This window comes from Cyprinus carpio, chromosome A4, assembly GCF_018340385.1.
Source record: "Cyprinus carpio isolate SPL01 chromosome A4, ASM1834038v1, whole genome shotgun sequence".
Classification (NCBI taxonomy): domain Eukaryota; kingdom Metazoa; phylum Chordata; class Actinopteri; order Cypriniformes; family Cyprinidae; genus Cyprinus; species Cyprinus carpio.
In genome coordinates, this window is record NC_056575.1 from 30,288,756 (window position 1) to 30,300,998 (window position 12,243).

The 12,243-nt window shown below is 40.4% G+C and overlaps 1 protein-coding gene across 1 annotated transcript in view; it reads left to right on the forward strand.

Moving 5' to 3' along the window:
• The window catches only part of LOC122140653 (membrane-spanning 4-domains subfamily A member 8-like), a 12,213-nt gene extending 4,329 nt beyond the window's left edge, over window positions 1–7,884 (forward strand). The window contains exons 2-6 of the mRNA XM_042745139.1: window positions 2,900–3,098; window positions 3,377–3,487; window positions 3,586–3,654; window positions 5,188–5,325; window positions 7,192–7,884. Of these exons, the coding sequence (XP_042601073.1) occupies window positions 2,925–3,098; window positions 3,377–3,487; window positions 3,586–3,654; window positions 5,188–5,325; window positions 7,192–7,392 (693 nt within the window). The 5' untranslated portion in view covers window positions 2,900–2,924 and the 3' untranslated portion in view covers window positions 7,393–7,884. The remainder of the gene's footprint in view (window positions 1–2,899; window positions 3,099–3,376; window positions 3,488–3,585; window positions 3,655–5,187; window positions 5,326–7,191) is intronic.
• Window positions 7,885–12,243: the final 4,359 nt, after the last annotated feature.

Consider the following 12,243-nt stretch of genomic DNA (forward strand, 5'->3'; position numbering starts at 1 on the left):
CATCAAATGAGGATGGACAACTGACAGCCAGCCTAAAAGCCGGCATCATAGCTATTTTAGATGAGAAATATGAAGCGCTGCCTGAAGAAAGCAAGGAGCTTATGCGCAAGGCGACTTTCCTGGACCCGCGCTACCGGGGTAGGTACGATCCAAATGTTGATGAGACTAGGAGGATAATTGAGGAAGAAGCGGTCCTTTTGGGTAGGAGAGAACAGTCAGCGCAACCCGTGACAGAACAGGAAGGAGGAAATAAGGATGAAAGCGCCGAGGAGGAAAACACTAGCAAGTTTATTAAAAAGAAAAACAGGCGCTGCTTCAACACTGACTGTTCCAGAAAGGGTGCTCACAGAAATCGCAACTTATGTTCAGGAGCCCGAGTCTTCCATTAATGCTGAGACAGATCCTCTGGTGTGGTGGAAAGAAAATCAAAATAGGCAACGACCCATTTTCCTCAGCTTTCAAATGCATGTTTAACAAGTGTTGGCTTCATCCTTAAATAGGGGCCACCTGATTCACACCTGTTTCTTCACAAAATTGATGACCTCAGTGATTGAATGCCACACTGCTATTTTTTTTGAACACACACCTGTAATTAACAATCACAATTACAATTTAAAGGGAATAATCGACAATTATGATTTTTGTCATAACCGTGCAGCCCTAGTGGATAGGAGTATAGTTGTGGCATTTCTTGTGTTGTTTTGAAATGAAAATATATCACAGACAGCAACCTACCATTTTTATTACTTTTCTGACCTCAAGAACCACTGGGTTGTGTAATTTATAGAAAGAGAACTTTGATAATAACTTTTGTTTTGTGCTCTGGTAGTAATTTTATGATTCGATGGAAAGCAATTTTCATATGAAAATAACTGTTGAAGCTTTTATCACGGTATTGAATGACCTTTCAGAAACTGAAGTGTTGTCCTTTTAACTTAATAAAGCCTGCTGTATCATTTTTGATACATGAATTTAAAAAATAAAATGCTCATAAAAGCCTGATGTAACAAGTATAATTATGACAAAACATAAAAAACTAGGGCTATCAATAGGTTAAATTATTTAATTATGATTAATCACAACCTTTTTGTGTTATTAACTGTGATTAAACGCACACTTGTAGTGAAATTAAACATACACTATTGATTTTAGCATGTTTATTTCATATGTATGTTTCAGTCTCTAATCAGTTTCAATTTCCTTATTGCCAAGCTTAAACAGAACACAAAGAAGACTATTTTTCTAGTCAGCATTTAACCAGTTGCTAAGGCATACAAGGTTGTTAACATTGTGAGGTGCCAGAGCAGCCCTCTTCTAGTGCACTGTGTGTCCTGCAAGTGAAAATAGTCTCTCACATGGCAAAGTTGAAGCAGGAGTTGCTAGATAATGGCTCGCCAGCTTGTCATGATCGAGGGACTGTCTATAGTCTCCAAATATAGAACATGTGCACATGACAGGAAGTAAGTGTGCAAGACTGTCCCAGGCAGGAAAAATGTCTAAGCGCAGCGCCCTTAAAGGGATAGTTCACCCTGAAATGAAATTTAGCTGTTAATATACTCGCCCTCAGGCCATCTGAGGTTTCTGTTTTCAGTAGAACAGTAGGCCTAAAAAAGATTTTTAGTTGAAATCATGGTCCTTGGTGCTTCTTAAATGGAAATCAATGGATACTGTCGATTTGAGAGTCAAAAAAGCAACACAAGTATAAAGGGGGTCATATGATGCGATTTCAAATTTTCCTTTCTCTGTTACAAGCTCTTGGTGAATAAAGAACATCTGTGAAGTTGCAAAGACTAAAGTCTCAAATCCAAAGAGAAATTCTTTATAAAAGTTGAGACTCGTCCATGCTCCCCTGAAACGACTCGTTCTAACACGCCCCCACATCTCTACGTCAGTATATGGGAAGATTTTCATAACGCCGCCCAGATGTTCACGCAAAGAAAGAAGGCGTACCTTTTATTCTTGTTGTTTCCGCCACTGCCATGTCGTTTTATATTGGGTTTTTTTTTTTTTGCGGACAGGGTGTTACAGTATGTTAAGAGGCGTAACATTTCCGTCTCATGCTTGAGGCATTCGGCCAATCACAATGCACTGGATAGCTGGCCAATCACAGCACACCTCTCTTTTCAGAGCGATAAGCCTTGTAAAAATGGAACCGCGTTTCAGAAGGCGGAATATAGAGGAGAAACAATAATGTACAGTATGTGGAAAATAATGTGTTTTTTAACCTTAAACCACATAAACATTTCATTACACCCAATACACAAAAATAGCAGCATCATATGACCCCTTTAATAGCTGTGGCTCCTGATGATAAATTGAGGTCTTAACAAGCTAAACGATAGTTCTGTGCAAGAAACTGAACATTATTTAGAACATTATAGAAGTGTTAATATTGGTCTACAGACCTCCTTTAGTATACCTCTTAATTGTGGAGTTCCACAGGGATCAATCCTAGGGCCGGTTCTGTTGACCCAGTAAATGCTGCCTCTGGCTTCCATTTTTAACAAACATACAAATATGTTTAGATAACTGTAATTCAATTTATTGTGGGGCTTCTCAGTCTTCCCTCTCCTGTCTACAGCTAGTGCAAAACGCAGCTGCTAGACTACACTCTGGGTCCCGCAAGTATGAGCCGGTAACTCCTATTTCATATGCACTGCAATGGTTACCCATCAAATATAGAATTTATTTTTAAAATTCTAATATGTTTATGAAGCCCTCAATAATTTGGTCCCTTAATACCTATCAAACCTGCTCCATCTGTATCTGTCTGCTCATCGTGCCGAGATCTAGACTTAAAAAATGAGGTGATCGTGCTTTTGCAACTGCAGGTCCGAGACGCTGGAACAGTCTTCCTCTTCACATTAGATTAGCTCCTTCTGTTTCTGATTTTGTACAGGTCAGTTGGAGATTCAGAAACCAGAATGTCCAGCACTGTCATACCCATGAACTCTTCAACGCTCGTCATCCAGATGCAACCGCCAACACAACCAACACCTGTTACGACAAATGCTCCTGTTTATGTACAACAGGTGGCGGGAGTTTCACCTCTTCATGGACTTCAGGCATTTCTGAAAGGCCAGCCGAAAGCCCTTGGGGTGAGAGATGTCTCGTAAACCCAAAACATTCAACTTTACAGTGTTTCAGTCACAGAGAACAATGTTTTAGGAGTTGCAAACTATCAAAAAATGTGAAGTAATCCAATCTTACACATCCGCAAGTACTTGCAGAATATTTTTGTGATATTTTTCTAGTACAATCATAAATCCATAACTACAGATGCTATAAATTTATATTGTATATATTATAGTGTTTCCCTTCATGAAAGACTCTCTTGTCCTTCTCACACTTTCTGAATTCTTTTTGTCCCTCACAGACGGTCCAGATAATGATCGGTCTGCTGACTCTCCTGTTAGGCATTGTGTCTACAGTTTATGCAGAACTTATCTTTGTCTATAGTGGACTTCCTTACTGGGGATCTGTCATCGTAAGAAACAGTCATACAAATAAGTGTTCTGTCTTTCAATACAAGTTACATAATGTTCCAGCGCAAGCCTAATTTTTGGTCTTTCTCTCTCTTCTCAGTACATTACCGCAGGCTCACTCTGCATTGCTGCCGAAAATAAAATTAATTCACCCTCCAGTTTGTGTTTGGTATGTACACAGCACAGAGCCTTTGATTGATTCCTAACATTTCTTTTTTGTTTTAATCTGTAGCACTTTTGGATTCTGCTCAAATATAAAGTGTGTTATAAATAAAGTGTATTATTATTATTAATCTTGGAAACTATTTCATTCTGTGGATTAAGTTGTTGTACTCTAGTCCGTGTGCAAGAATTGTTAAGCATAAACACAAACTAGGAATTGAGGTGACAATTTTTTTTCCAGTTTATTTAAGGCCAATATTAAGTCCCATGTTGTCTAAGCTGAAACCCATGGTCAAGTTTTGGAGAATGCTTCCTATTTTTCTTCTGGGTAGGGTCAATGCAATAACAACATTTCTTAAATATTTTTTGTACATGGTGCAGAACAGTCCCATATTTCTTCCTAAATCTTTTATTTTTTAATTGGTTTCTACCTTTGCAAACCTGAGGGCTTTGAGTTTATAAAGTGTAGACAATTTTAAGCTGCAAATGATAACGCCACACCTTCACACTCCACATCCTACGATATGTGATTCATCAAAACTTTACATACACCACATATCTCATGATCACACACTGTATCTTAGACAGTAAATAATTACACTAAGCAGTTTTTTTTTTTTTTTTTTTTTTTTTTTACTAACAGTAAGAGGCAGGATTTCCAGTTGTACCTTAAACAGTATATTTGTTATAAGCTAAACAATTCAGTGAAGATTGACTGGACTGTAAAGTCATGATCAGAGCATGTGAGCGGAGCGGTAATATTTCCTTAAGAGCACTGAGAGCCTTTCTGAAGATTCCGCTCCACTCGCTCAATACGCTCAGCGGCGCTCGCTCAACCCAGTTCAAAATCCTAGTGCATGTTATCTTGTGTGTGCTTTTCACAGGCTTTATAATCCAGGTGTATTTTGTAAAGATCGCACATTTCATCTCATGTGTGTGTGCGTTTGTGTTTTAATGAGCCTGTTTTGAATGTTCTATCGCACAACAACAGCAGCTATTTTCATGGAAATAAAGTGAACGAAAATACAAAAATACACTTCTTCATTTTTTGCATTTTAGCTAGGCTGTGTTTGCTAAGATTATATTAATATATTGAATACATTTTAATAAATACAATTAATAAAATTAAGAATGTAAGAATTTCGTTTTGAAACATGATAATTGCTATTTATCAGCATGCATAATTTTAGACAGTTTCGGTACAAACAGAAAACAAATAGGCCCTACTAGAGAAATGTTATGTCGGAGCGTGATCTGAGTGGGAATTGGTTTACGGCGAGCGTGAGCAGAATATTAACGGAGCGCTTGCTTGGGCGGTTGAGCGACTGAGTGGAGCGCACGTCCATAGAGCGGAAAACCGCTCCGCTTCGCTCACATGCTCTGGTCATGATGATTGCTGCTGGAGGCTATTATTAATTTATTTATTCTTTTACGTCAAGTAGTGTATTTTTATCACTCTATATAATTTTCCATCTATGACATAGCTTTAAAGTTCTTGCTAATTTATTAATCTGTTTTATGTTTTGTTTTCTCCCTATAGGTGAATGCTTCACTTGGAATGAACATTTTCAGTACTATAACCGCCGGCATTGCCATTATTTTAATTTCTCTGGATTTGGTTATAGGGCCATACATTTACTGCTATCATTATGACTGTTCCTACATAGACAATTATGAGGTATGTCATTAACTTTTATATTCATATTTATTTATGTAGTAATTACAGTAATATCACTGTGTGTTCAGCTGTACACAAGCCTTAATCTGCACTCATCTGTTCACTCTTTTTATCTGCCATTTCACCAGTAGTTTATAGATCATTTACAACGCAAGAAGGAGTTGAAATTATACGTTAATTGTAAACTCAGCCCAGTTTGACCTATAAGAGCCAGATTTACTAACAGCTCGTCAGCGCAAACCCTCTTTCTGAGTTAAAAACTAAAGACATGCAGCGAAACATCAGCAATGATAAGCACAGTTATTTAGGGGGTGACCTTTTTGTATTTCCATTTGTAAGAGTTTTCCTTTTAAACACAAACTTGACAAGAGAAGAGTATTTAAATAAATCACACACTACGATTTAAGGTTTGCACCAGTATTTGTGCCATAATTTAATTCCCAAAAAAGCATTTCTTAAACCCCTTCTCTTTTTCTTTTGTCATTAAGGAAACAAGATGTTGTTTCTATGTTCTTTAATGAACTTTCTACTCTCACCATTGCTTCTATGGGATTGCGCTCTCACGTTAATTTGCCCTGTTCAGTAAATCTGGCCCTCTTATGTTATATTAATGTATGAAGAGTTTGGTTCCAAAACGCGAGTTGAGTTTCCTCCAAAATCAGTATTGTATCTGGTCGGTATTGAAAAGTACATTTTTAATTTTACGCAAAATGCGATATCCGCCGAGTTATTTTGTCATGTTTTCTCCCTTTTTTTTTTGAGAAAAGCCAGTCTCCTTTCTCTACAGAATGCGATATATCCGCTCAACCAATCATAGCGCACCATTCCACCTACTCTAGACAGTAATGGCAGTGCTCTGAATACACCCGGCATCCTAGTTTTCCTCATCTACTTTGTACTTTGTGATCAACAAACAAGGGCTGCATGATAAATTGCATGTGATTGTCATGCGCTTCTCGTCAGTAAATCCGATTCTGTGATAAATCTCCATTTCATGCTTTCAGATGGAGCGGCATTTAATACACATAGTCGTGGATCAAGCTAAGCATTATCGCGCTCATTAAATGAATCGCATCCAATTATGAATGCGATATTGCATAGCTTGTCAGTGTTAGTGTTTTTATTAATGCATTTATGTTTTTGTTAATACAGCACATAGCACTAGTCAACTAAATGAATGTAACATGGCAAAGATGAATACACTTTTGCAAGTTGAATGTAAGGGAAATGTCATTTTGGAATTTCTGTAGTTTAATGTGATGTTGTTCATGTTCTTGTTCATGATGAAATTTACTTTTATTGTTGTAATTAATTTATAGCATTAACAAGATGATCCGTTGAATTCATGTTGGGAGCGATGACTGATGAATGTATTTTTAGTCCAGTGTCTGTATGTAGATTAGTTTTGACCAAGTTCAGAGGCTGTCGTATGTGGATCAACTTACTATGTTTTGTGTATCTTTAACAGTTTCAATATGAAAAATAACTGTCATATTGATTCAATGGATTTATTGCATTTAAAAACAAACAAACAAACATCATAGATTTCATTTTAGAAAAAAAAACATTTTTTTTTTTTTTTTATAATAAATATTTGAAAATCACAATTGAATTTTTAATATTATTATAATCTAAAGATGATATGTGAAAGTTTGAAACAGAAAATGGTGGTTTTCATCTGGCCACTTTCTTGGTAAAGAAAACACATTTTTACTGAAATAAATCAAAATTAATTTATAGTGTTTTGGAGCCAAACTCTTCATATGAACCTCAAAGATGGTCGATTCTGGACTGCTGAGCACTGTGAGTAGTAATTATGATTGATTTTGGTATGATCATTTGTATTAATGTTATATTTTCTCTCAGACTCTCTTCGGGGGAATCAGGGGTGTGTTGCTGTTATTCGCCTTGCTTGAGTTTATCATCTCCATCTGTCTGTCAGCATTTGCCTGTAAAGCCACTGGCTGTTGTTGTTCTCCTCAGGTGAGTAATGCACCACATCAGGGTTTTATTTCTTTATTTTTCTCAGCTGTACCCCCAGATATGTATATAAAATGGAAATACTAACTTTTAAGGCTGTTGACACAGTTGACAAGAACAAACAAACACTACTGTAATTTTCTCTTTCTGTCTGACTAGTTCAGATAAACTGATGGCTATGAGTTGCGGGTCAGGACAGCAATGTCTCCGTCCAGTAACTACTCCATATCTTATTTATTAATCATGCATAAATATTGTGTGATTCTGTAACAAAATAAACAAATACAAAAATGAGTATAAAAATATCACAACGATTGACGTAAATCAACTAGTAAAGAGATTAATAACTACTGGAAACCATTACACTGCCTACATTACTATATAAATTAACTCAAACACAAAACATATAAAAGGTGTGCTGATGTAGTAAACATCTCAGAGCGCCTACGCACGTCATTAAGTGTAAACATCTGCAGGTATAACACCGATCTGCCACGACACGCACACAAAGAGGTAGATCCAATTGCAGTGTTTTATTGGGATAATCCAAATATCATAATCAGCCAGGCAAAGGTCACAATCCAGGTAAGCAGTCCAAAAACAAGAAACATAAACAACGACAAGGAAACACGAAAAACCAGGATGACATTAAACAAGGACTCCGTAACAATGACAGAACAACCGGGGTATTTATACACAGGGAAATGACAATACTAATGGGGAATTGGCTGAGTGCAATGATTAATTAGACACTGTGACACTACCCCCCCTCTAAGGAGCAGCTACCAGATGCTCCTCAGAAACCAAAACAAAAACCAAAACAAAAAGACCAGGAGGGAGGTGGACTGGTGGAGGTAGAACAGGGGGAGGGATGGAGGGCCAGGCCCGTGTAGGGGAACAGGGACAGGCAGCGATGGCTCCACTGGTAGCCAAGGTGGATCAATCAGTTCAGGGGGGCCAGGGTGGACCCGAAAGTTCAGGGGACCACGAGGGACAGGCAGGCAGTTCAGGTGGCCACGGAGGATCCGTCATTTCCAGTTGTGCCGACGGCCAGGGAGGAACCCGCCATTTGAGCAACCAGAGCGGACCCTGCCATTCCGGAGGCCCTGCGAAGACGTGAAGGTGCTCTGGACGGCCTGTGGAGACGTGAAGGTGCTCTGGACGGCCTGTGGAGACCTGAAGGTGCTCTGGACGGCCTGTGGAGACGTGAGGCGCCTCGGCTTCGGGCACCGCCTCTGGAACGACCTTGGTCACGGCATCGGGAACGGCCTCGGGCACCACCTCTGGAACGGCCTCGGTCACAGCATCGGGAACGGCCTCGGTCACGGCATCGGGAATGGCCTCGGTCACGGCCTCGGGCATCGGGAACGGCCTCGGGCCGGCTTCGGGCACCGCCTCGGTCACGGCATCGGGCACCGCCTCGGCCCCCGGAACGGCATCGGGCACCGCCTCGGCCCCCGGAACGGCATCGGGCACCGCCTCGACCTCCGGAACAGCATCTGGCACCGCCTCGACCTCCGGAACAGCATCGGCACCCCATCGGGAACGGCCTCGGGCACCCCATCGGGAACGGCCACGGGCACCGCCTCGGGAACGGCCTCGGACACCGCCTCGGGCTCGGCATCGGGCACCGCCTCGACCTCCGGAACAGCATCAGGCACCGCCTCGGCTTCGGGCACCACCTCGGCCTCCGGAACAGCATCGGGCACCCCATCGGGAACAGCATCGGGCACCCCATCGGGAACGGCCTCGGGCACCGCCTCGGGAGCGGCCTCGGGCACGGGCACCGCCTCGGGAACGGCCTCGGACACCGCCTCGGGCTCGGCATCGGGCACCGCCTCGGCTTCGGGCACCACCTCGGCCTCCCGGAACTGCATCGGGCACCGCCTCGACCTCCGGAACTGCATCGGGCACCGCCTCGACCTCTGGGAACAGCATCGGGCACCGCCTCGGCCACCGCCTCGGCCACCACCTTGGCCTCGGCATCGGGAACGTCCTCCTGGACGGCAGCGGCCTGCTCGGGAACCTCCTCCTGGACGGCAGCGGCCTGCTCGGGAACGTCCACCTTGATGGCAGCGGCCTGCTCGGGAACGTCCTCCGGGCTTTGAGAAACGGTAGACGCCTGTCTCCTCCTCCGCCCTCTATGATGGCGAGTCGGTGGCACCTTGACGGAAGACTCAGGCGTTGAGTCAGTCATCTTGTCTGGCAACACAGGTGTAGATTCGGCCATCTTGTGCTGTGGCGCTGGGCTGGCGGCCATCTTGTGTTGTAGCGCTGGGCTGGTGGCCATCTTGTGCTGTGGCGCTGGTCTGGTGGCCATCTTGTGCTGTGGCGCTGTCGGCCATCTTGTTCCTGTGCTGTAGCGCTGGGCTGGTGGCCATCTTGTGCTGTGGCGCTGGGCTGGCGGCCATCCTGTGCTGTGGCGCTGGGCTGGCGGCCATCCTGTGCTGTGGCGCTGGGCTGGCGGCCATCTTGTCTGGAGACTCAGGTGTGGTTGATGTATCCCACTGAGCACGATGGCGCAGGTAATGGGTAAACCCCCAAAAGTCCAGGATCTCCAACCCCTTCATCTCCCATTGAGGCAAAGGGTCATCCAGACAATCGTTAAACAAGTCTTTCAGTGCTGCATCATTATAACCTAGCCCGACTGCCATGGTCCAAAACATTTGCGCCAGGCCACCCACCTCACTCCCCCTTTGACGAAGGGTGGTTAAGTTCAGGAATCTCCCCCTCCGTTCCTCCATGGTGGCTGGGGAACAGATTCGAAATCCCACACCGCTGGATCTAGGCAGGACGGAGTCCTTCTGTCACGACACGCACACAAAGAGGTAGGTCCAATTGCAGTGTTTTATTGGGATAATCCAAATATCATAATCAGCCAGGCAAAGGTCACAATCCAGGTAAGCAGTCCAGAAACAAAGACCATAAACAACGGCAAGGAAAAACACGAAAAACCAGGGGGGTATTCCAGAAAGCAGGTTATGTGACATACCCGGGTATGTTTAAGAGTAAGTAAGTGGATAACCTCAACTTTCGGTTCCAAAAATGGAGGTAACTTTCAGGGTATGTTAGTAGTCATAGCAACTCACTCTCTGAACTTAACCTGCTCCGGAGCAGGTTATGTTTCCCAGGGTTAGTTCACTTCAGCGAGCCTTCAGTGGGCGTGAAAGATAGCGCACAGCATTATATAATATTACAATATCTAATATAGCTTATTATACATATATATATACAGTACAGACCAAAAGTTTGGAAACATTACTATTTTTAATGTTTTTGAAAGAAGTTTCTTCTGCTCATCAAGCCTGCATTTATTTGAAAAATACAGAAAAAACAGTAATATTGTGAAATATTATTACAACTTAAAATAATAGTTTTCTATTTGAATATACTTCTAAAAAATAATTCCTGTGATGCAAAGCTGAATTTTCAGCATCATTACTCCAGCCTTCAGTGTCACATGTAACATCCAGTCTATCACATGATCATTTAGAAATCATTCTAATATTCTGATTTATTATGAGTGTTGGAAACAGTTCTGCTGACTAATATATTTGATGAATAAAAGGTTAAAAAGAACTGCCATTATTAATTTATTCAAAAATTTCTAATAATATATATTCTAATAATATATTTTCTTTACTATCACTTTTTATCAATTTAACACATCCTTGCTGAATAAAAGTATTGATTTTATTTAAAAAAAGAAAGAAAAAAAAAAATACTGACCCCAAATTACTGACCAGTAGTGTATATTGTTATTACAAAATATTTATATTTTAAAAACTTTTTTTTTTTTTTTTTTTTACTTTTTATTCATCAAAGTATCCTAAAAAAGTATCACATGTTTCTGAAAAAATATTAAGCAGCAGAACTGTTTTCCAACTTTGATAAAGAATCATCATATTAGAATGATTTCTAAAGGATCATGTGATAATGATCCTAAAAATTCAGCTTTGCATCACAGAAGTAAAATGATAATTTAAAGTATAATAAATTTAAAAACAATTATTTTAAATTGTAATAATATATCACAATATTAATTTCTTTTTCTGTGTTTTTGATCAAATAAATGCAGGCTTGATGAGCAGAAGAAACTTCTTTCAAAAACATTAAAAATAGTAATGTTTCCAAACTTTTGGTCTGTACTGTATATATATATATATATAATAAGGCTTGATGAGCAGAAGAAACTTCTTTCATATATATATATATATATATATATATATTTGATATGTTAATGAGGAAGCACTAATATAAAGTAATAAATAAGGTAACATTATTCTAATATGATTATTTTTTTATTGCCATATATAAGAGTTATCTGTATAAATTATAAAACACTATGACAAGGTAATGTTTAACTTATAAATATTTATTTATTTTATTTATAACATGTTATATTATCTCACACATGGATTTTCTATAATGTCTAAATTCTAAATCAAAATACATATCTGATATGACTTAATATATAATTAGCATAAAACCAAAAATATAATTCACATTCTCAAGGATTAAAGATTACATGAAAAAAAATATCACGGTCATCAATTAGGTGGCGATATGCACTAAGCATGTAAACAACTAATGAACAAAAGAAGAAGAAAGAAACAGCTTGGCGCGCTTTTTCTTAGCGTCCGTTTCCATAGTGACTCGTCGATTCATCGCTCTGTTGAGAATGTCTTGAGTCTTAACCAGGAACATATTCTGAGTTGAATGAACTTACTCCCGGACGTGTTTTTGGAACCACATACCTCGAGTAAGCAAGGTTTGGGGTTAATCAACCGAGAGTTCAGGGTTTAGTTCACGGTACGTTAACCCTGCTTTCTGGAATACACCCCAGGGTGACATTAAACAAGGACTCCGTAACAATGACAGAACAACCGGGGTATTTATACACAGGCAAATGACAATACTAACGGGGAATTGGCTAAG